Source organism: Bicyclus anynana, chromosome 26 (assembly GCF_947172395.1).
Source record: "Bicyclus anynana chromosome 26, ilBicAnyn1.1, whole genome shotgun sequence".
Lineage (NCBI taxonomy): Eukaryota > Metazoa > Arthropoda > Insecta > Lepidoptera > Nymphalidae > Bicyclus > Bicyclus anynana.
Window position 1 is genome coordinate 3,096,992 of NC_069108.1, and position 25,156 is coordinate 3,122,147.

At 36.3% G+C, this 25,156-nt stretch overlaps 3 protein-coding genes across 4 annotated transcripts; all 3 read right to left on the reverse strand.

Moving 5' to 3' along the window:
* Positions 1-245: 245 nt before the first annotated feature.
* On the reverse strand, positions 246-4,913 carry LOC112047090 (zinc finger protein 62). Its single transcript, XM_024084008.2, has 5 exons — positions 4,590-4,913; positions 3,697-3,829; positions 3,452-3,547; positions 2,775-2,918; positions 246-1,419 (listed from the first exon to the last, which is right to left on the reverse strand). The coding sequence occupies exons 1-5, from the start codon at positions 4,752-4,754 to the stop codon at positions 320-322; spliced, it is 1,638 nt and encodes a 545-aa protein (XP_023939776.2). The 5' UTR covers positions 4,755-4,913; the 3' UTR covers positions 246-319.
* A 677-nt stretch (positions 4,914-5,590) lies between these two features.
* Positions 5,591-12,047, reverse strand: LOC112047093 (zinc finger protein 555). 2 transcript variants are annotated; one of them, XM_052889628.1, is made up of 5 exons: positions 11,690-12,047; positions 10,516-10,648; positions 9,644-9,739; positions 8,845-9,015; positions 5,591-7,824 (listed from the first exon to the last, which is right to left on the reverse strand). In XM_052889628.1, the coding sequence occupies exons 1-5, from the start codon at positions 11,843-11,845 to the stop codon at positions 6,839-6,841; spliced, it is 1,542 nt and encodes a 513-aa protein (XP_052745588.1). In that variant the 5' UTR covers positions 11,846-12,047; the 3' UTR covers positions 5,591-6,838. The 2 variants fall into 2 exon arrangements, with proteins under 2 accessions (XP_052745588.1, XP_052745587.1); XM_052889627.1 differs by having other exon boundaries at positions 8,845-9,021.
* A 1,534-nt stretch (positions 12,048-13,581) lies between these two features.
* On the reverse strand, positions 13,582-24,560 carry LOC112047088 (zinc finger protein 25). Its single transcript, XM_024084006.2, has 5 exons — positions 24,191-24,560; positions 21,386-21,527; positions 20,536-20,664; positions 18,512-18,769; positions 13,582-17,892 (listed from the first exon to the last, which is right to left on the reverse strand). The coding sequence occupies exons 1-5, from the start codon at positions 24,344-24,346 to the stop codon at positions 16,778-16,780; spliced, it is 1,800 nt and encodes a 599-aa protein (XP_023939774.2). The 5' UTR covers positions 24,347-24,560; the 3' UTR covers positions 13,582-16,777.
* Between the last annotated feature and the right edge of the window lie 596 nt (positions 24,561-25,156).

A 25,156-nucleotide genomic window follows, 5' to 3' on the forward strand; every position in this document is an offset into this window, starting at 1 on the left:
CTACAGACTAAAGAATGTACAGAATGAGTCTTTACTAGCAGCGCGGTGAAGCCGGTGAAACTCATAAAAAAACAATCAAGCGTCTTTGACATCCGCATATACAAACTTTTTTCATAATTTGTATTTCAAAATTTAACACCAACAACAATTACGTAAATTGTTATAATAATCAAAAAAAATATTTCAACTTTATTTTTACGTTTTTGTAAAATATTTAAAAATGTAAGACGCCATTTTGGTTGAACCCATGAACAATGCAAAAATTCTATAATCTGTGGTGCTGCCAGGCAAAAGTAATTTATATATAAGAAAAGTATAATCAATTGGTAAAACTGCCATCCATGTCGAACACATTATGGTGGGCTTTCATGTGATTCCTCAACCCAGCGGTCTGAGTGAACCCCGTACTGCAGACCTCGCACTTGTACCTCCTTCCGTTGCTGTGAGACCTCACGTGCTCCTGCAACGACTGCAACCTCGGGTAACTCTTGTCACAGAACTCACACCTGAAGTTCCTCTCACCGGTATGTGTTGCCATGTGTTCCTTCAACCGAGATGGCAAATAAAACCGTTGGTCACACAAATCACACTGATGATTGAAGATCTTCAAATGATTCCGTCGATGGTGTTCTATCAATGTCTTCCTTCGATTGTACACTTTATCACATAACTTACATGGGAACGTTCTCTTGTCACCGTGGACTTCGATCAAATGCCTATTCCGTAATGCATATGATAGGAAGACAGCCTCACATTTGTAACAGTTAATCGTTGGTTTCTTCTCATGGACAGTGGCCACATGCAGTCCCATGCTGTATTTAGATTTCAAATTCTTCCCACATATCTCACACGGGTAGTTCGCATCGATTTTGCTGTGTGTCTTTATGTGGGTACGGAGGGACGCTTGCTCAAGAAAGCACGAACCACACACATCACAAGTGAACGTCCCAAAGTGATCGATCATATGTTTCTTCAACGAATCAAAGTATGGAAAGACTGAATCACATTCTGTACATGTCAAATTATTCAACGTCAACTTGAATTTTAAAAACTCATTTGCAATCGGATGCAGAAATTTCTGGTGTTTCGTTGTTATGTGGTTTTTGAATTCATCCAAATTATCTATTTTCTCTTGACACAATCTGCAATCAATTCTTGTTATATCTATTTTGGGTATCTTCTTATTCTCTATGGAGTTTTCGAATAGTTCTGTAGGTTCGTGGGTCCAAGTATGCTCTCTTAGCTCTATGGGGTTTGTGAATTGATCCCGACAATAGTAGCAATAGTAAAAACTGATCCGGTTGTGGAACGGACAGACATATGAATAGTTCACTATAGTGATGGTATTGCTGAGTGCCATACGGTTCTGGTCCATGGCTTCGGATTGCTTTTTGGTTTGCGCTTTCTCTGACGGTAGCTCTGAAAACCAAATTGTACAAAACTAAGAATATTTTGACATCAATAGTTTTTAAAGTAAGTTAATGCAATGCAAAATGTAATCATAAATTAAGTTATTCATAATAAATAACTGAATATTTAACTTGAGATGAAATATGAATGATGAAATATAGTAGATTGTTATACAAGGGTAGCCCCTTGAGGGCCAAAAGACCCATTATATACGAGGTATTTTTAGGGCCTGAGACGTAAGTCGAGGGCCGCCTAAATAGAAACCGAGTATATAATGGGTTTAGCCCAACGTGTTACACTCTACTTTTCACTACGATTGCGAGAAAATAAAATAGTTTAGTTCAATATTCAATGATTTATTTAATTGAAAATTAAATGTACAAAGTCTACAATTTTGGATATTATGGGAGATGCTTTTACCCGGTAACATAATTTCCGACTACTGAATAACGAGTATATGAGGTAAACGTGGGAGATAATAGTTTTTAAAAACTCCTTTCGTAAGTGAATCCATTTGTTGTTGTTTTCTTCACTTATAAAATTTTTCGTAGGTAAGTATTTAAGTAAATGCGTCTGGACTTTGATGGTAACAGATTGAAAATTTCATCCATCTCCAAATTAGGATCACTATTCTCAGTAAGAAGACACTAATAACAATTAATGTTGAAATATATGAAAGTTACAGTCACAAATTTACAATTATTTTCTGAAATAAATCAAGTATGTATTATTTGTTTTTTAAATTCTCGCTTTTTAATTTTATTTTTTTCACATGAGAAAAAGGCAAAGGTATTACACCTAAAGGATGTCCCATGTCTTCAATAAAAATTAAATAAAAAAATGAACGCATTCCACAGACAAGAACGCTGCATTTATTTCCAATTTAAAGTTTTTTATTTATTTTTCAAAACAATCAGAGCCTTACCTATAGTGATTCAATTTTCGAATAAAACCTCCTCCGTTTTATAGTAGGCTAGTACTTAGCTAGTACTCGTAACAGACAAGAATTAAAAAAACAAAATTACTTTAGCCCCTAGAGGCTAATATGCTTGTTTAGCCCCGCTGTGGAGTGGTAATATGACAGTGTTTTTGAGCAAGAGTAGTGAAAAATATATTAATGCCTACTTAAGTGAGCATACTCAAGGTTGCTCTCATCTCAACATCGATTATCCTGTAGGCCAAAACGCACTACAACATATTTAACGAGCTTCTCTTGTAGTAAGTTGTAGAGAGATTTTGCTGGTAATCCTCTTATACCAACTTCTACAATGTACAAACTGACCACATAGCCATTTTTAGTTACATAGTTCATTTGTTAAAATCCTGTGTTAGATCCGCATAACACAGTGATTTCTGTAACACACCTGTTTTTAACAATTTGTCAAGGTTCCTGTGCAGCCTTTGTATCTTGCCGGTACGGATGTGCCCCTTGTCCTTTGATTTGTGGCCATTTCTAGTTCTTTTGTATGTCTTCTCGGTGGAGTTCATCTGCATGTGCATTTCCGAATCTGTAATTATTATAACAATTCAATGAACTTTTATTAGAAACTTGCTTTACTAGCTAGGTTTAGTAACTAACTAGAGGAAATACTTGATTGTTTGTTTTTTGCATTTAATAGGTTGTAAAATTAATTATTGTAATTAATTTTACAACCTATTAAAAAACAAACAATCAAGTATTTCCTCTTTATAATATTAGTATAGATAAAAAGGGGATGCCTGCAACTCGTTTTGCATAAAATTCTGTGGGAACAGTGGATTTTTAGGATAAAAAGTACCCCATGTATTGATTCAAGGTATATTCTATCACTGTTCCATATTTCAGTTAAATCATTTGAATAATTGTGTTGTGAAGAAGTAACAAACATTCACACACAAAGGGGAATGAATTCATATTTAAAAGATATGACAAATATTTTTTTTAAATAAAATGCCCACTGCCCAATCTTTATTGTATTATTTTCTTCTGTTACCAACAAACAAACAAACCAATCATAAGATTTCAAAAAATGTTGAACTCTAAAAAAATCAATAAACGTACCATCAATATGATCAGCTACGTCGTCCAGATGCTCCCGGGAGTCCGAGTCAGCTGCCTCTTCCAGTTTCACTTCCAGCTTTACGTTCTTATCGTTCTCTGGAAATATAATATATTTATTACATTTACATCAAAATATAGGCCGAAGATGTATCTTTACTAGGTGGTTGACTAGATTTAACTAGAAGTGAAATCAACAAGAAGACAATTTACAATTAGACTAGGTGCATGTATTTGTAAGTATATACCCCGAAGGCGTGTCTCCAGGAACATCTGCTCAGACTGCAGCACCTGTCGCCGGAACTCCGCCGCCTCCCGCAGCCGGCCCACGCACGTCGCACAGATGCAGCACTCTGAGCTCTCTCCATCCAGGTGTGATAGCTGGAAGAGTTAAATTTATAAACAACTTTTAATTTTTTTTTTTTAAAGAATGTAGGCCATACTTTTAAAATATGACCAACATTCCCATTTACCTCAAACTAGTTGAGAAATTATTTATTTATTTTATAGGAGTGGGTACAATAATAGACCAATTGGGCGGGGATCAAACTACCACCCCTGATGATGATGAGTCCAACCACTCTTAATGTTGAGCTTTATTGAGGCTTATTTGGTGTGTCTTCAAACATTATAGGCTGAATATGCACTTACGTTTTATTTGTTTTTTTTTTTTAATTCTTTACAATGTAGCCCTTGACTACCATCTCACCTGATGGTAAATGATTATACTATCTAAGATGGAAACAGGCTAACTTGTTAGGAAGATGAATAGCCACACCCCTTTTGGTTTCTACACAACATCGGACTGGAATGCTAAATCGCTTGACAGTATGCCTTCGCCGGTAGGGGTAGCTAGTCACGGCCGAAGCCTCCCACCAGCCAGACATGGATCAATTAATAAAATCCCAGCCAGGTATCAAATCTAGAATCTGTTTTTCTTCTTAATCAGTAACATTGAAGCATTGGGGCTATGATAATTAATATCTGAGACTCTCCTGATTATGCTTATCCCGAAAAAATTCATAGTTCCCGCGGGATTTGTGAAAAACTGAATTCCACACAGGCGAAGTCGAAGGCGTCCGCCAGTAAATGATGTAACACCACATAAAGGAGAGTAATCAGTAAAGGTTTATTTACTTACAAGAAGACCAAAGACATCCATAAACATGTCAGAGTAGACCTCCTTATTCTCCATAAATTCGTACTCGAAGGTGAGCAGGCGACATTTCTTAATTGAGTGGCAGCATCGACAAAGCGCCGGGTCAATTATGGGCCCCTTACTTTTCTTTGTATTATTATTTGCCATTCTTACTTTTGCGAATTTTCTTTTTTAGAATATCTTCACTTAGTCGTATCAGAAGTTCATATTAATATTCCAAATCCAATGTTCTTTCCTACATAAAACTCATTACACTATCTATAATAAATTCTAATGCTTAAATTGAAATTAAAAACATTATGTTTTGCAATTAAAATAAACACGATTTTTTTCCGTTCCCGTATTTTTTTTAATATTATTTATATTTATAATTTATATACATAGTCTGTGGCGCTAAAAATTATTTCTTAATAATTGGCTTTACAGCTTTGGGTTCTAATTTTTGTCAGTATTTGTATCTACTGTCTGTGCCATAAGGGCAATTTTTTAATACAATTTATATACATAGTCTGTGGCGCTTAAAATTCATTTTTAATAATTGGATTTGCAGCTTTGGGTTCTAATCTTTGTGATCACACAAGTAGTGTGGTCCACAGAGGTTTTAGCTTAGATACGTTTTATAAGGATTTTAAAATCCTTATAATTTTTTTAGGTTTATGGCTTTGTTAGCATCAGTGGTTAATATCAGCGCCATCTGTTATTGAGTAGACTAAATATAATTTGCAGCAGTCTACCCTAGGCCGAGGCCTTACTATTTACTTTTAACTCCTCTATGGTTAAACACCGAAAGGGGTTGGAATAGCTTAACGGGAAGCAAGATGAAAGATCCCCAGCGTCGGCTGTCGTGCCCGGGTAAGGAAGCCACGCCTCGAGGCACGTACCTACTACCTACCCGTTTCTCGGGAGAATACCCACACACACACATATTATCGTCAACGTTAATTAACTTTAGTTCTTGATAGCGGGATAAGTATAATTACAAATTAAAGTTATGATTTTATTTAAAAATAATAAATAACATTTTCACATTAGAATAACATTTACAGCTTATTTCTAAGAACAAGACAATATTTCATCTTTTAACAAATTTCAACATCGGAAGTACACAATGCTTTATCCTCACCAGCTGTTGCCCGCAGCGTCGCTGGGTAGAAAATAGCTTTTTCTATCTCTCTGGTAAAGTTCGTTTTCAAGGAAAAAAGAATTATGATACCTATTTTCTTTCTTCTCTTACTCTATTTTAAAAGAACTTTCAAAATCGGTTAATCAAAAATTGCCCCTCAAAAACTTTACCTCTATAAAATCAATACATATACATCAAATGGAAGCGTCTGTCTGTGATTTAAAATTACTTCAACTTTTAAGACGTTCACTGCGGGACGAGGTCAATTGACCTCGTAGGTAACTATCACGTCTTCAAGAGGTACGAGGTCGATGAACCTCGTATCGCAACGCAGATTGTTTTAGTACGGAAAAGTACAGAGAAATCAGTACCGCAGCGAACGTATTAAGTTTTATCAAGTGATTATTGTTATTTATACCATAATAAACCTGTCAGTTTGTCTGGGTTAATCTCTGGAAGGACTGACAAGTTCACTCTTTGCTTCATGATAAGTAACTATACAGTCTAATATGGAAGCAGACAGTTTCTACGCAGCATCGTACCGGAACGCCAAATCACTTAGCGGTATATCGTTTTCAGTGGGGGTGGTAACTAGCGACGGCCAAAGCCCACTATTAGATCGGAACTTTTTTTTTTCTTTTTATCCTTTACAAGTTAGCCCTTGACTACTATCTCACCTGTAAGTGATGATGCTGTCTAAGATGGAATGGGGGATAACTTGTTTGGAGGAGGATGAAAATCCATACCCCTTGTCGGTTTCTACACGACATCGTACCGGAACGCTAAATCGTTTGGAGGTACGTCTTTGTCGGTAGGGTGTTAACTAGCCACGGCCGAAGCCTCCCACCAGCCAGACCTGGACCAATTAAAAAAAATCTCAATCGACCCAGCCGGGGATCGAACCCAGGACCTCCGTTTTGTAAATCCACTGCTCATACCACTGCGCCACGGAGGCCGTCAAAAAAGACCTGGTCAAATAAGAAAATATAAAATCTTATTCCAAACCGATTGAATCCAGGACTTCTCTATTGTAAGCCACTACAGTACCAACTACACCATGGAGGTCATTAACAACATGAAAAAAAAATCCATAACCTACTACATTATACTATCGCTTGTGAGATCTCATATGACAATTCAATGATTTCAATCCTGGATATGTCTTATCGCACTGTTCACATTTGAAGTTCCTCTCTCCTTTATGTATGGCCATGTGCTCCTGCAAACTTGAAGGCAGATAGAACGTCTGTGCACACAGCTCGCACTGGTGGTTGAAGACTTTGAGGTGACTCCGTCGGTGGTGCTCCATGAGGGTCTTCCTTCGATTGTAAACTTTATCACACAACTTGCATGGGAACGTCCTCTTGTCACCGTGGACTTCGATCAAATGTCTATTCCTCAACGCATATGATAGGAACGATGCATCACACTTGTAACAGTTAATCGTTGGTTTCTTCTCATGGACGGTGGCCACATGCAGTCCCATGCTGTATTTAGATTTCAAATTCTTCCCACATATCTCACACGGGTAATTTGCATCGACCTTATGGTGTTTCTTCCTTATGTGTGACCGTAGTAATGCCAGTTCGATGAACCGTGCACCGCATTCATCACATGTGTGTGTCCCAAAGTGTTCAATCATATGTTTCTTCAACGAATCAAAGAACTGAAACACTGAACTGCATTCTGTACACGTTAAATTATTCAACGTCAACTTGAACTTTAAAAACTCATTCGTAACGGGGTACACAACTTTCTGGTGTTTGGACGTTATGTGCTTTTTGAATGTTTCTATATCGTCAATTTTTTCTTCGCACAACCTACAATCTATTCTCGTTATATCGACTATTGGTATTTTGTTGTGTTGGATGGAATTCTCAAATAGTTTGGAGTCGTGTGTTAGGCTGTGTTCTCTCAGTTCTGACGGGTTGGTGAACTGGTCTTTGCAATAGAAGCAGTAGTAGAAACTTATACGGTTGAAGAACGGACAAGCGTATGAGTATGTGACTATTAGGACGGTGTTGATTAGTGCCATGCGGTTTTGGTCCATGACCTCATTCTGTTTCTTCGGTTGAGGTTTCTTGGCTGGTGGTTCTGAAAATAAATTATAATATTAGCCATGTTATCTTTCAATTAGTCGTAGAAACTGTGTTAGGAGCTGTGGGTGGCACACAGTGGCGTGCATAAGGTAGTCGATCAGGGTATGCACTAGTATAAAAAATTAACCAAAGTGGGTAAATGTGTATTTAATAAGTATTAAGAAAAACATCTCCTAGAGTATGCAGAACTTTAATGCATGTATGAAGTGCACGCCACTGGTGGCGCGTATTCAGTTCCAACGCGATCTAGGTACAAGAGAAAACACAATCCCTATTGTTGCGAGGATTAAAAAAATACAAATTTAAAATTTAAAAAAAACCATCTTACATGCACTGCATGTTTATTTGCATAAAAACATGTGTACAAGATAATAAAAACATCGCTTTAATAGATTCCTTTTTTTACTTGGACTTACATATTGGACATACTTGGATTTACATATTTCGACCAATACCGGCAGATCCAAATATTCATAAGTTTTGCCGCTAATTGTCGATTATTTCTTTTTAAGATTAATAAAAAGTAAAATATTTTAAAAACGAGTATGCAAAAACATTACCCTCCTTCTGACGCCGTCAGGTAAAAAGCATACACATTTTTTTAAATGATTTTTTGGTCTAACACAGCACTGTAAATTAGTCATTAAAAAAAAGCGCCACCTGTTAGTGTCAGGTATAACTGCATCGCAACAGGTTCTAGAAGTGAACAAAAAGGGTTGGTTTCAAAGTTCTCTAAAAAAACCCCATCTAGTGGTAGTTTAAAATAACAAATGATGTTTCACCGTGCCTGTAGATGGCAGCACTTAGAGCACAATTAAATTTTCTAGTAACACCAACTCTTCAAGTCAAGTGTGTGCAAAGTTTTAAAAAATAAAGCGCCACCTGTGAGTGTAAGGTATAACTCCATCGCAACAAGTTCTAGAAGTGAACAAAAAGGGTTAGTTTCAAAGTTCTTTAAAAAAAACGCCATCTAGTGGTAGTTTAAAATAACAGACACTTAGCTAAAAAAACACACCTTTCTTCAATAACTTCTCCATTTTCCGATGCAGCCTCCGTATCTTGCTGGCGGTGGAGAGCTGCCGGTTCATGTCCAGCTTCTGACCGTTCCTGGTTCGTTTCAGTGTCCTCGCCGCATTGTTTCTGACTGGTTTGGGTTTCTCTTCCACAGCTATATCCATGTCTGAGTCTGAAACTTAATCATCATTTTAATTAATATTAAAAATTAATGTATACTAGCGGACGCCCACGACTTTATCTGCGTGAAACTCGATGTAAAATTTGAAGTACCCTACCCCTTAAATTTTTTAAATTTATTCTGTCATAAGAACCTTCTCCTGACAACAACAAACATAAAAAAATGTAATAAAATCGGTCCAGCCGTTCACGCGCGATGGCGTGACCAAGGGATATATGGGACTCATTTTTATATAAACAGAGATATGTATGTATATATTATCCTACTAATATTATAAACGCGAAGGTTTGTATGGATGTTTGTTACTCTTTAACGCTGCAAATACTGAACCGATTCAACTGAAATTTGGAATGAAAACAGATTTTACTGTGGATTAATTAATACATGGGGTACTTTAATCCATGGTTCCCGAGGGATTTTTTAAAAAACTAAATTTTACGCAGGCTACCCATCTCACTGGTTTATATACTCCTTCATGTTAGGTAGTCTGGAACTGGAAGAGATCACTGTTGACGTTTATTTTAATAGGTTGATAATGAAGACCAGAATAGTGAATAGGCCAGCTGATCAGAAGTGATCACCTCAATTGATGTATTATCTGCTAACTAAAACAACTTACCATCATCATGGTGGTCCGTGGTGTCCATATTGCTCTGTGCCACATCGGCTGTTGGCTCGATTTTTATTTCCAGCATGCCAGCATTCTTGTCGTCCTCTGAAAGTTATAATGTCATCATCGTCAGACTATTTTAAGGCCTACAGTGCCAGGCCTCCCTCCTTATAAGAGAGAGGATATAGAGCATAGAACCACCAACCTGCTGCAGTGTGGGCTGGTGGGATTGGAGTGATAATAATGGCCATTCAGATGTTAATGATAGTGACCAGGATAAAGCTTGGCAATTTCGTTTATAACACTCCGCGTTCGCGTGGGGCCGGGGGGCGTGTAGCGATGAATGATAAACCCACGACTGATGCACCTCACGTCCCCGCACGATTTCACACCCGCGCAGTTTTTCCCCCCGTCGCCCGCATAACTTGCCAGACTATAGATGGGTTAACATCTCTGAGACCAGTGGCGTGCACAGGGTGTTTAACGAGGGTATGCACTATTTGTACAATATAGTTCCTTCTCCAAAGCAGGTTCTTAATGACTCCTTAGGGTAGTGCTTTTTTCATCTATATTTCGATGAATTTACTTAAGAGGGAAGAAAGCTCAGTATCACATAATTCATGAGAAATTAAAAAAAAAAAATACAAATTATATGAACCTAAAAATACTTCATTTACTTTCATGTACTTTCACAGCTATATTAAGCTAAGTCTGGAGCAAGTTTCAGACTTCAGACAGAAAAAAATTCTGCTAAAAACCTTCCGAAGGGTAAGGTACACACCCTCCATCGCCTCTCCTTCCCTCCCCCCTCCACCCTATTGAGGCATATTGCTGTAAAACTTTTACTGATGTTAGTCATAGTAGTAAAAGTTTCCACATACCTTTGAGTCGTGCATCTAAGAACAGTTGCTCCGACTGCAGCACCTGCTTCCTGAAGTCGGCCGCCTCGCGCAGTCGCTTGACGCACGTCGCGCATATGCAGCAGTCCATGCTGTCACCGTCCAGGTACGGCAACTGAAATATACATCACAATAAAAAATAAAGGAGAAAGTTTGTGTGTTTAAGTTCCTACGAGTAACTACTTCATTACTACAAATTTCTAACTCCTTCACTACTACAAGAAACTTCTTAACTAATATTATGGAATTCTGTCCTCATCTATTAAAATTTGTAAAGTTAAAACAAAAACTTACAACTGTTGTGTTTGAATTTTTTTGATGTTGAATTGTTTTCAAGATTGGTCTTATTACTAGAAAAATGTTGAATTTGCAAGTGGAAGGACACAAGAAGAGATGGTAGGAGTGTGTGGAGGACATGTGTTTAAAGGAAGTGGATAAGGAGTAATAGAGATGAATGGAGAAGATTGATATATTTTGCTGACCCTACTTAAATGGAGTAAGGGAGAGACAAATATCTTATCAATCCATGAATGTGGGTGCCTGTCCAGAAAACCTCTGGGCAAAGTTCAGGACTTGTGAATAGTGGGTGTAGGGTTAAGGAATTCCTTGACGATTGATCAACACTCCCTTTCTCTGCTCGTGTTGTTCTCCCTGCCTAGACAAATTTGGTAACATCCCATTAAAGCAGCCTTGGATACTCATTCTAATATAGAACCATCTGCACTTCTAGGGGCCAAGGTCTTTAAGTAAGTTATAGAGAGATTTGGCTGGTAATCCTCTCGCACGCCGTAGAAGGTACGGCGTACAGACTATTTTTAGTTAATTCATAATATTAATTCACTTTTATACTGTGGTCCTTCGGAATGTTAGTCTCCCACGGCACAGTAAGCTCAACAAGTACTATTTGCTTAGTTTGTTTGGAAAAAAGGAAAATGTCTGGTATAGATCTTGAAATAGCAACATCCTCTGGGAAGAAGATGAAATACAAATAGAGAAGAACCCATAGGCTAAAAAAAACTTTTAGAATGCCAAAATAGAAGTATAAACAAATGTTCAGCTGGGTTTTGATTAAATTTAATGGTGTATATGCAAACTACTGGATCAGGAAAATACATATAGGAATATGTCTTACACAAAAAGGGTTCGTTTTACTTACAACAAGGCCAAAAATGTCCATAAACATGTCAGAATACACCTCCTTTCCTCCGTTAAACTCATATTCAGCTGTAAGAAGCCTACATTTCTTTATTGAATGGCAGCAGCGACACAGCGCCGGGTTTATTATGGGCCCCTTGTTGTTGTTATCCGACATTTTAATGTAAACAAATTTGTTTTTTTAAGAAATTATTTTTAATTATTAAGATCGAACTAGTATAAACTAAATAGGTCAATTCTGTATTATTGCACTGCACAACTTCTATTTGTTCATCATTTTGTTTACTGTACAATTTGTTAAAAATTTTCTAATTTTTTTGAAAATTTATTGAAAAAAAGTTGCATTTTTATACCACAGATCTAGACAGTGTTACCAACTCTCCAAAATATTTATCCCTAAAGTTGGTGTCAAAAACCCCTAAAATCGCCTTAATTGTTGAGTTGTCCCCCTAAAAAATATAAATTTATAATAATTTAGAAATAATATGCTGTCATATGTTTCAAAAGTCTATATTTAATACAGACAAAATACTACATCTTTATCTGAAGATTCAGATTTTTTCGAAATCATACACGTTGACAATGAATAAATTTACCAATTTTTTTATTCGATGAAAATTGCCTCCAATTGCCTCAGAGTGGTTGTAGAATAACGTATTTTAAGTCGTTATAAGTCGCTAGGCCAAGAAAGAAATATTAGAATTATCATCAATTTAAAAATATTAAAGAGTCAAAAAAATCCCTGAAGATACCCCTAAAAATTTCAGACCCCTAAAAAAATCCCATTTCACTTATTTACCCCCTAAATCTGGGGGGAAAACCCCTAAGTTGGGAACCCTGGATCTAGAATAAAAATTTTATTTATTTTTTAAATGTGTCATAAATTCACAGATTATATCCTCATACTCCTGCTAAAAAGACTACAATCTAGATGGATTTCTGGTTGTTTGTCTGTGGTTTCCGATTTAATCAACGCCATCTTTTGTTGCCTAGACAAGGTACAGATGTGTTTTTTTTTATTATGACAGCAATTTTTGTATTATTAGTTATTTGTCTGTGGTTTCCGTTATAATCAGCGCCATCTGTTGTTGAGTGGACGAGGTGCTTCGTCTACTTAACAATAGATGTCACTTTTTTCATTGTGACAACAATTTTGTGTAATAATAGTTTTAGATAATATCAAATTGTTTGTCTGTGGTTTCCGTTATAATCAATGCCATCTCTTGTTGAGTAGACAAAGTGATTCGTCTACTCAACAATAGATGTCATATTTTTTTTTTCTGCCTATTTAAAAAAAAATTAACAAATATCTTACCCCATAGAATTGCCCTACTTCAAAAAAGTGTGCTTCTCCGACGCACGAATGGAGTTTACTTTTTCAGATCTACTGCCTATTAAGTAACCATATTCACACTTCAAGAAATTCTTGACAACTTCTCTGGTGCAGTTGGTAGTGCCATCGATAATACACTTTAAACCTAATGAGTGGTTTAAATTGGTCCTGTGTTCAGTATTCGCAGCACAGGGAAGTTTAGGATTGTTTAATTTCTAAATTGGCTCAGGTCTGGTCTGGTGGTAGGCTTCGGCCGTGGCTAGTTACCATCATAAAGTACCGCTAAGCGATTTAGCGTTCCGGTACGATGATGTGTAGAAACCGTCGCGATCGGAAGCACGGGTATAAACTTGTGCCTCTTCAAAGTACGTGGTTCTATCTTAGACTGCATCATCACTTAACATTATAGGTGTGATCACAGTCAAAAGTGCTAACATATAAAAAGAACATACGCATACATAATTGAGAACCTCCTTTTTTTTTAAAGCCATTTAAAAAGCATTATTCTCAAAATAAATCATTTTTAATGTTTAAAATAAGATGTAGAATAAAACAACAAATTCTCAATGTATAATTTTATTAAAAAATTAATAATTTAAAATAATCTTAGATCATACTGTTATTGAATATTTGTGATGTTTTTTATTTGTAAAATTTTACATCAACTTAGTAGATTAGTCTTAGCAAATAAAAAATAATACTATAAATTGTTTATAAAATTAAACTAAAGTGACTATTGTGTTCATTTAATTGATTCTTTTTACAATACTGTGATGAGTAGTTACTTAAAGCCAATACATTTGTTATAGACATAAGGTACGAGATACAGCATAACAAATATATACCGTCATCTGAATGCCTAGTAAGAGTTTTCAATGTTTTCATACTGTGACGTTCGCGTAAACGTAAACGCGAATTGTGCAGTTGTGCAGTAGCGCCACTAGATGGTGCTGTTTCAATTCCTTAGAATTTCGCGTTTACGGTACGCGACCGTCACAGTATGAAAACTGCCACCAGGCACTCTGGTATTTATTCCGGATAAGAAATAAATGATAGAAAACATTCACATTGGCACATTGCAAATAGGTTGCCTAGAGAAATTGCACCTGGTGATTATTAAATGATATATTTTTTGAATACATTTATTTGATCTACTTCCCTTTTTGCTTAATTAACAAATATCATACACTAGTTCAAAGAATATACCCTACAGTCAACAGAATTGAAAATGTCAAGGTTGTCTGCTTTCACACTGCAACTGTGGGGTTGCCAGATATAAACAGATAATAATTAATGAAAGCTTATTTTATGCTCAATTTAACTTTATCAAGTTGTCTTTGATGAAGTTCTATCATAATTATATTCGCGCCTCGTCCTCGAGATTAGTAGCAGATGTTACACATGTAGACTTTGAGAGTATTGCGGAAATAACATCAATGAACAATCTGTAAATATAATTTTATTATTCTACTGGCTGACGCCGCGCGGTTTCACCCGCGTGGTTCCCGTTCCCGTAGGAATACAGGGATAATATATAGCCTATAGCCTATAGCCTTCCTCGATAAATAGGCTATCTAACACTGAAAGAATTTTGCAAATCAGACCAGTAGTTCCAGAGATTAGCGCGTTCAATCAAACAAACAAACAAACAAACAAACTCTTCAGCTTTATTATATTAGTATAGATTATTAAATTATATTATCCATATCTACTTGAGATTTTAATAACAAAGATTTCTCTAGTTAATGGTTTCTTAGATTTTGTATGAAAACATGTGTTTGGCGGCAATTTAACTAGGCAACCTATTTGCATTGCGTCACTGTGAACATTATCTATCATTTATTTCTTATCACTAATAAATAACAGATGAGGGTATATATTTGTGATGCTGGATCTCAGACCAATAGTCTAATGTTATAAGGAAGAGATAGCATAAATATCGCTCTCTTTTTCATCCCTTTGCAACTAAAGACAACATAAATATCGATCTCTCTTTTATCTCATTGCCAAAAAAGAGATAGCTTATGTTATATCACTCCTTTAAAATAAAAGGATGCACAATCATGTAGAAAATTTCACATAAGAGCTAGCTAATTTTTCTTTGACAGTTTTAGAATTATTTGTAAAGAAAATTTGTGTACTTGTAAAGAAATACCTAAAGGCCTTTAGATATATTCAACCTTAAGCATTTAGTTTAAGGTTGAGTTTGCAAATTCGTCTACTTGAATCGAGTGCCAAGAAGTTACATTGCTGATTGTGCCTCCACTCTTTAATAGGAGGTCGATGGTTAGCTCGCATCTTAAGTCTATCTGATTGAACACAATTTTTTAACAATTAGCACAAATGATATTATGTGTATAATTATTATTAACAAATCGAATATTATCAGTGTTTGTAAATGATGTAAAAATTAAAATAAGCATACTAAATAAATAATTTCATTGATTTTTCAAACATGTCATTTTCTTCATATAAATGCAATTTTTATTACGACCTCGAGTCATTAAATGCCTACATAACTAAACTGTTAGAAATTTTAAATTTTGGCCCTACTAAGTCATTATACTACGACAGACCTTAGCAATTGTAAATAATAAATTGAGATAATGTCATGATACTACGTCATGATACGCCGGTACATTGACGTATCATGACGTAGTATCATGACTTAGTAGGACCAATATTTAAAATTGCTAACAAAACATTGTATAAATTAAACTAATAATGAAAATTGTAATATAGCTTATGTCACGAAAGTTGGAACATTAACTTTAAAGCCTGTCATTTGTAGACATTTGTAAGTTTACAAAAAGTAAGTAAGTAAGTGAGTAATTGTAATGATTGCCTAAGATCTGGCGTAAGAAATATATAGCCACATCTGTTATTTATTTAAGATAACAAATAAATTTTAGACAATATTCACGTTGACAAATTGTAAATAGGTTGCCTAGTAAAAGTGCAACCAGATAGAATTAAATGACATTTTTTCAAATTACATTTATTTAACCTACGCTTAGTTAAATCATAGTCAACAGAATTGAAAACGTAAAGGTTGCCTGCTTTTCAAACTGCAACTGTGGGGTTGCCAGATATATACAGTTAAGTAATGTTCATCAGTTATTTAGTCAAATAAATATGTCAAATAAAAGCTCATTACAGTAGTAACAGTGTTAAGTTGCTTTTAATCTAGTTTGTGGTTTCCTAGATTTTGTATGAAAAATATGTTTGGCCAAAATTTAACTAGGCATCCTATGTGCAATGTGTCACTGTGAATATTATCTATCTATTATGTGTTTTGATGTGATATTGCAACTATCTATTTTGTAAAATCTTATTTATATATTTACACAAAGTTAAGTCGTAAACAAATATTGTTTATATAATGATTTATTTATTTTGCTATCATCCGCGAAAAGTCGACGAACCCATGCGAAAGTCTTTGCAATTGCACGTTGTAGAGTCAACATCTCCTGAGGATGCTCCGGTTTCGGGGTGAAACGTACGTAGAGAGTATTTTGCCGGACCTGGGTGACGTTGTCGCATGGGTTCGTCGACTTTTCGCGGATGATAGCAAAATAAATAAATCATTATATAATCATGATGAACTTCCGCAAAGTAACGCCTGCTTCTATCCAAATATTGTTTAATCTCTTTTGAAATTTAACTAGCATGCCAAATGTCACGGCGTTAAGACTAAGACTATGTATCACAGCTGCATAATGTTGTCAACTTTCGTACCACAAATGGAATTACAAATTAGAAATAACACCCATCAATATCACATTCCGGGTGATGGCTTTTTATATGAGATTTCAAACTGGCATTCTGTATGAACGCTTGACCGCATATGTGACATCTGTACCGTCTGTCATTTGTGTGTGTTCTAATGTGATATTGCAACGACTTGAGTCGGGGGTAACTCTTGTCGCAGTGTTCGCACCTAAAGTTCCTTTCTCCAGTGTGTGTTGCTATGTGTTCCTTCAAACGGGACGGTAAATAGAATCTCTGATCGCAATACTCACACTGGTGCTTCAGTACCTTCTGGTGGTTCCTACGTTGGTGCTCCGTTAACGTCTTCTGTCTGTTGTACACTTTGTCACACAAATTACACGGATAGGTACGTTTTTGACCGTGCGCTTCGGTCAAATGTTTATTTTTCAACGCATAAGACATGAAACACTCATCACAGCGGGGACAACGGATTATTGCTTTCTTTTTATGCACTATATCGACATGCATGTCCTTGTAATGGTTTGATTTGAACACTTTGCCGCACACTTCACACGTATGCCGTTCGTCGTCCTTATGCCGTTTCAAATGAGCATCCAACCGGGGCTTCTCGAGGAAACACAGTCCACATACGTCGCATGTGTAATTGCTGAAATGCTCCACCATGTGTGTGTTCAACGTATTGAAGTCTTCGTACACACCGTTGCACATGACACACACTAAATCGTTCCACGTCAGTCTGTACAGCAACATCTTGTCCGGTGCTTCGAAATATATCTTCTTGTTGTGCACTTGGTCGATGTGGTGTTTGAATAGTTCCAAGTCGTTGATTTTTACTTGACACAACCGACAGTCTATCCTCGTTATGTCGAGTTTTGGCATCTTTTTGTAACCCATCAGCAGTTGGAAGGGTTTCGTGTCGTGGGATATTGTGTGTTCTCTTAGATCTTCGGGTTTGGGGTAATAGTCTTTGCAGTAGAAGCAGTAATAGTTGTTCCTTCTGTTCTTGAATGGACAAACGTATGAGTATTGTATGATTGTGAGGAGGTTCTCTTCAGACATGCAGTCTAGATCACGGTCATAAGTATTTTTCTTTTCTATTGGCGCTTTCTTTATTTTCAATTCCTCGTCCATTGATGACTCTGAAAAATATCGTAAATAGTGTTTCATAAAGCAAGTAAAAAAATTTAATTTGGAAAATCCCATAACACTCATGATTTTCGCTATAATGACGACTTTTAGATCAAACAATTCTTTTCATTATTACGTAATATACAAGCAACGCATTAGAGGAGTTAATTAATAAACAATTTGCCTTTCGAACTTTCGAATATATCTTCTTCATTGCGTCTACAGTTCTATACTAATATTATAAAGAAGACAAGGTTTATGAATTTGTAGGGCGTAATTTCGTGATATACTAAACCGAATTTGACTTCTTAAAAATTAAAATTTTCTAAATACATATACCTTTTAGAAGTTTTCACTTCTATCAGTTGTCTAGAACTGCTAATTTTTTTACAGAAAGTCACGTTATTTGTGAGTGTCATATATATTTTAATCTCTGTATTCTAACTGGAAAGGGAAATACACAGGTGAAACTGTGGAGCGTCTGCTGTTCTATCTATATAAAGATTAAAATGAACGAACATGGCAGGTTACAAGGGTCCAGACATTCAAAATTGGTTTATTACAATACAATATCTGTCGGTCTTGGGTCAGCTATTAGCAGTTAAAAAAAAAGAATGTAACAGTACCAACCTTCTTTTTTACTCTTCTTTTTGACCTTTGTGCCTTTCTTCTTCCCCACCTTCTTCTTTGTCCCGCTGCTTTTGCTCTTAGTCTTCTTCGTTTTGACCTTCCTCTTGATGGGTTTGTCAGAGTCTGATGAAGAGTAGTCGTTGATGCCGTTGTCGTGGTAATCTGCATCGTCTATGTCGTCGTGGTCTACGTCCATGTCTTTTGGGATCTCCTTCTCTTTCTCTATTTGTGTCTTCTCTTCTTCTTTCGGTTTGACATCTGATAAATAAGATAATTTTAAAATTTTACTTTAGAATATTATCCTGTATGTATGCCTCTTTTATTTTTTCTCTATCTCTTTCATAATTTTCAAAAAATACAATAGATGAATAAAATTCTTAATTTTCAAGCTATTTAGCCGTCAAAATGGAACAGACAAAATTAACTTGACTTAAATATTAAAGTATGGATTAACTAAAAAAACTAAATTAAACAAACAGAAAAAAACTAAGGAACCCTAATCATCTATATAGATTTTTTTAAAAGTATAACCTTAAAAATAGATATCTATACTAATATTATAAAGAGGAAAGATTTGATTGTTTGTTTGTATGTTTTGAATAGGCTCTGAAACTGCTATACCGATTTGAAAAATTCTTTCACTGCTATGAAGCTATGCTATCCCCGAGTGCTATAGACTATATTTTATCCCAGCATTTCTACGGGCACCACGCTAGTGAAACCGCGCGGCGTCTAGAATTTAATATATTTCTATAATAAAATAATATAGAAATATTTAAATATTTAACCTTTTTCAAAATTGAATTACAAAAATTCCTTTCCTACAAACTCAAAGCTTCTATATAACTAGCTATAATAGCTCAACTCATTGTGATAGCCCAGTGGATATGACCTCTACCTACGATTCCGGAGGGCGTAGGTTCGAATCTAGTCCGAGGCGTGCACCTCCAACTTTTCAGTTGTGTGCATTTTAAGTAATTAAATATCACGTGTTTCAAACGGTGAAGGAAAAACACCGTGAGGAAACCTGGACGGACACCTGAGAATTGAAGGAGTATTATTAATATTCATAATATTTCACAAGATTTATTCTGGCGACGAATGGGAATACTGGTCACATTTAGTCTACTAATCTAATTTAGTCGTCAAAAGATTATAGACAGACAGATACTTGAAATAAATGATTTTTGATTTTTGATTTGATTTGCAATGTGTTAAAAACATTTACTTAGTCGAGGGTACTACAACATTGATGAGTTCCTTAATGATAAAGATGCTTGGAGGCCGTTGGATCAGCTTCCACCTTCACACAGAAAGTAAAACTATAAGAAATGTAAACAGTAATTGTTATCAATTGTAAATTATAATACTGTATGACTTTTTCAAAAGAGCAACTGTTGAGTTTCTTGCCGGTATCTTCTCAGCAGAACCTGCCTTCCGAACCGGTGGTAGAATCTTTACAAATAGTCAACTGACGTGTCAAAAGTGCTTGTAAACTGAGCCTACTTGAAATAAATGATTTTTGATTTTGATTTTGATTTTGATACACTTTCGCATTTCTAATATAACAGAGCCGTGATAGCCCAGTGGATGTGACTTGAGCCTCCGATTCCGGAGGGCGTAGTTTCAAATCTAGTCCGGGGCATGCACCTCCAACTTTTCAGTTGTGTGCATTTTCAGAAATTAAATATCACGTGTTTCAAACAGTGAAGGAAAAATATCGTGAGGAAACTTGCATACTAAAGAATTTTCTTAATTCTCTGTGTGTGTGAAGTCTGCCAATCCGCATTGGGCCAGCGTGGTGGACTATAGGCCTAACCCGTCTCATTCTGAGAGGAGACTCGAGCTCAGCAGTGAGCCGAATATGGGTTAAGAATCATGAATATTTCACAAGGTAATTCTGACTAGTTGGCGGCGAATGGGAATACTGGTCACATTTAGTCTACTAATCTAATTTTGTTGTTAAAAGATTTTAGACAGACAGATACACTTTCGCATTTCTAATATACACTTAGATAGCCTACCTTTAGGCGGAGTAGCAGCAAAGTGTATGGGCACCACATCGTTGACTTCATCATGGCCAATGGAGTTGTTGTCACTGACGTCATCTTTTGGCTCAGTTTTTAGCTCTATGTCGGCAATCTTCTTGTTTTCTGAAACAAATCTTGCTTCCTATAATAAACAATCAAATAATGACTGAATCTACTCGTGACTGAATTTTTCTTCTCCTTTTTCCCATCGGCCGAGGTTTTCAAAATGCGTGCTGCCGTCTACACACATAGTGAAACAGTGTATGTTATTTTAAACTACTACTAGATGGCGTTCTTAGAGAACTTTTCGAAACAATCTCTTTTTGTACAATTCAAGAATCTGTTGCGATGTGGCTCATACATGACGCTTTGTTTTTTTATTTTTGAAATAAGTTTGTTGGCAATTTTAATTATTGGTGTTATTAATGAATTTTAATTATTATTCTTAGTGTCATGATACTACGTCATGATACATCGGTATATTGACGTATCATGACAGGAAACAGACCTTAACAACTGTATGAACGGTGAATATTATTTCGAAATCACTCTGAACCTTCACAAGTTTTACTTCAGTAGTGTGGTCTAGTGTGGTCATGAAAGATCACGTGAACAAAGTGAAATGAAGACGTAATAGTTAGTGAAAGACTAAGATTAAGTTTTTGGACATTATCTTAGTATAATAATAATTTATATTAAAGTTAAATTACTAATTAGTCACATAAGTAAGCTAGATCGTAATTTTATGAAGTACCAAATTGGTACTTTACAACACAGAAAAAAAAAGTAGTGTGGTCTACAGACACTTTTTTTTAAAATTGAAATAGACAAACAAACATCGTACCGTCCTTGTCCTCCAGCTTGGCGCTGAGGAACAGCTCCTCGCACTGCAGCACCTGCAGACGCAGCGCGCACGCGTCCCGGAGCCGCACCACGCACGTGGCGCACACGCCGCTGTCCTTGGCCTCGTCGTCCACGTGCGATAGCTGCCGAGCAAATTTACTATCATCAACCATTTTAAAATAAAACTTCATGTTATCGCCGCGTTAGCCGCTTTTAAAGGGGATCATTCATTTTGGGCCCTTTTTGAAAGTGCCGGCCAACGAAAAAAAATTGCGCGAATCAATTTCTTTTAATATTTCGAATTCTATTAATTTGTAGTCATAGCTAATATTGCATAAAATTCGTCAGGTGGCTCTGAATCAAATTATACAAGTTCGATGATTCGTTATTTCCATACATTTTGTCAACTTTTAAAAGTGCCCTCTAAGAAAAAAACTAGAAATACAATCTTTGTGCCATACTAACTATTGCACCAAATGGGCAGTTCTAACGATACGTATCAGTTTTTTTTCTTGGCGGGCACTTTTGAAAATCGACAAAATGTATGGAAATAACGAATCGTCGAACCTGTATAACTTGGTTCAGAGCCCTCCTACAACTTTTATGCCATATTAGCTATTGCTCCAAATGGCTAATTCTAACGAGTCGTGCCATTTCTTTTTGTTGGCCGGCACTTTCAAAAAAGAGCCCAGAAATGTATGGAGCGTGAATGATCTCCTTTACATGTTTTTAATAAATAGTGTAGGAAATAGTAGTCTGTGACGGATATGACGTCGCTCGATCTCGTGTTGGCTTCAGTGTGCTCGTGGCGTTCGAGCCGTCCACATATCTTGTTGTGTAATTCTTTATGGGTTACTTGGGATTGGGATAGCCGGGGAGAGTGACTTGAGTGGAAAAGGGGAGTGTTTGTTAACAGTCAAAGGATCTTTTAACCCTACACACATCGTTCACAAGTGCGTGACTCCACTAAAGGTTTTTGGTTACAGTTTGAGATGTGTACGACATTAGTTTTGTTATTTTTGTAATCTTATCTGAGTCTGCTAAAATTAATTACGCATGCTGGACTTCGGAAGTAAGTTGGTGAATGAGTTACGAAAAATCTTTACAAGTTAGCCCTTGACTACAATCTTACCTGATGGATGGAGGGCTAAGTTGTTGTTAGGAGAAGGATAAAAATCGAGACTTATTTCGGTTTCTACACGACATACCGGAACGCTAAATCGCTTGGGGGTACGTCTTTGCCATCAGCAAGACCTTTGTGTTTTTGTTTGTTTCATGAAATATCGTGCAATCTGTCAAAAAGACTATGAGCAGATGGGTTTTAGGATTGATGTTGGTATGACATGAGTATCCCATAAGACATTTATATTGTTGTTAAGACTGGAGTATTACACATCCAGCTCCAACATTCTTTTTTCTTTGACCAGCAAGACCTGGACAACACATTAGATTGTGATCATATACTTTTGACAGAGGGGTATCATCTAATGATGCAGGTTCTATTGTAATTGGTATATATGGCATATAATTATGTTGTTTTAATTCTTTAATCATTAAATACAACTATGTGATTAAGCCATCATCAGCTTTCAGTGTGAAGACTGGTGCAAGTGAAATTAGAGGCATGTCAGGGCTCCCACACACAGGCCATATTTCCTGTATTATATATGGAGTCACCGCACACGGTTGACGCCGGTGGCAGCCACACGCAACAATCGTCGCTGCTTGCTTCTTGTGGCCTGCAGCGGCCACTAAACGCCGACACAAAACGCCACTTGCGCGATGATTATACTGCATATATGGATTAAAAAAAATAGCAGAACACAAGTGTCGACCACCGGCCACAAATGGCAGTCGCGCGCTTCAGCTACTGTTGTGGTTCCTTCTTGCTTCTTGTGGCTGTTTGTGGCTGTCGCGTGTGGCGACACTTAGACATGGCTTCCAAGAGGCATATTCCAGAGATTCAGATTATTGTAGGATGTGGTTTATGCAGTGAAGAGCTCTATTATAGGTTTAGTTTTACACTTAATATCAGTAGGGCATTAAATTTGTTCCGTCAATTATTACTGTAAGAATAGGAAAAACTATCTGACCTACCAAAAGTTGTTCTTCAATGCAAAAACTTTAAAATCGTGATAAAAACAAAGAGGGTGAGGTTGAAAAATACTTGTACCTGAACCACCCACAACGGGTTTGATTTCCACAACTAGAAAACTTTACAATCCCCGCAATATGCATTATTGTGGGGATTTCTGCTCTAATAGGATATTACCAAATTTGGCTAGGCAGGGAGAACAACAACAACGGAGCAAAGGAGGGGAGTGTTGATCGATCGTCAAGGAATTCCTTAGCCCTACATCCTGTTGTCACAAGTCCAAGACTCTGCTTAGAGTTTTTCTCTCTACCACGAGATGGACCAGGCACAGTGAATCCATGGAATGCTAAGATATTTGTCTCAGGTTTGTTTGTTCGCTTTATTGTTAGTCAAAAATACAGCTTCAAATTTTACTTCGCCACTTTGGTACACTGGCATAGTTCTTGAGCAAGAAGAATGATGAAGCAGAACTACTTTTACTTAGCAAATTATTTAACCAGATTCTTTTATCTGGTTAAATAATTCTATTTAATATTGTCATCTTTATTTACTTTTATGTGTGAGTATACCTGGATTCCCAGGGCCTCTTATTAGGTTTACCTTTTAATCCTGCTACCATCTTGACTGCATCCTCATCGTCACAACATCAATCAGGTGAGATCGCAGACAAGACAACTTGTTAATAAACAAAAAAAAAGCAAAAGAACTTACTAGTATCCCGAAACAATCCATAATCATGTCAGCGTAAACTTCTTTCTTTTCCATCCAAGTATACTCGGCCGTCAATAGCCTGCACTTTTTTATTGCCCTGCAGCATCTACACAGCGCTGGGTCTATTATGGGCCCGTTATTTTTAATTAAAGCCATGTTCGTGGTACACAAAATACTTCCACTGTGTAGTGTATTTTATCCCCGTTAGCAATGATTATTAAGTAAATAAATATACGCATTCATCCTTACGTCTGTAAGATTGTAACAGGAGACTGTAACTATGTAACTATGTACATTAAAAATTACATGAAATTTAAGATATTTCGATCCCAAATTTCCGACCATTCCCATCCCAACATTAATCCAAATCCAAACACATAGAGTACATTGAATATCAAACAAAATATAGTAGGTACCACAGATTAATAGATACTGTAGATACAAAATAAAATAGCACACACCACAGAGTACAATATATATACCATAGATAATACTGAAACACACATAGATTATGGTGGATTATGCTAACTTTTATTTACTTTATTGTCTGTCTGTGTTGCTACTCTTTAAGCCTAGTTCGGACGACTTTAGTAATTTAGTCGAGTACAAACAAGGCCCGTTCGTACTTCGATATTTTTTCCAGTTCTTTAGCTAATGCTCAAAAGAAAAGAAATACCAAATTTTTAAACAAGCTTTTTATGTTATCTGGCCTTGAAAATACAATATAAAAAAATTTCAGATTACGCTCAGAGCTGCGCCATCTGTTGACGAGTAGACAGCAACCAGTAATTAATAAAAAAATTCAACCGACTTCCAGCTCAAAAAATAACTTTAACTAAAAAGCAAAAAATAACATGCTACCTATGTGCTACCTTCTGATCAGTTTGAAGGCGGTGCCAAGCAAGTGATGTTTTAATTAAACACGTTTAAACTACAAATTTTCTGTGGTTCTTTCAGAAACAGCTT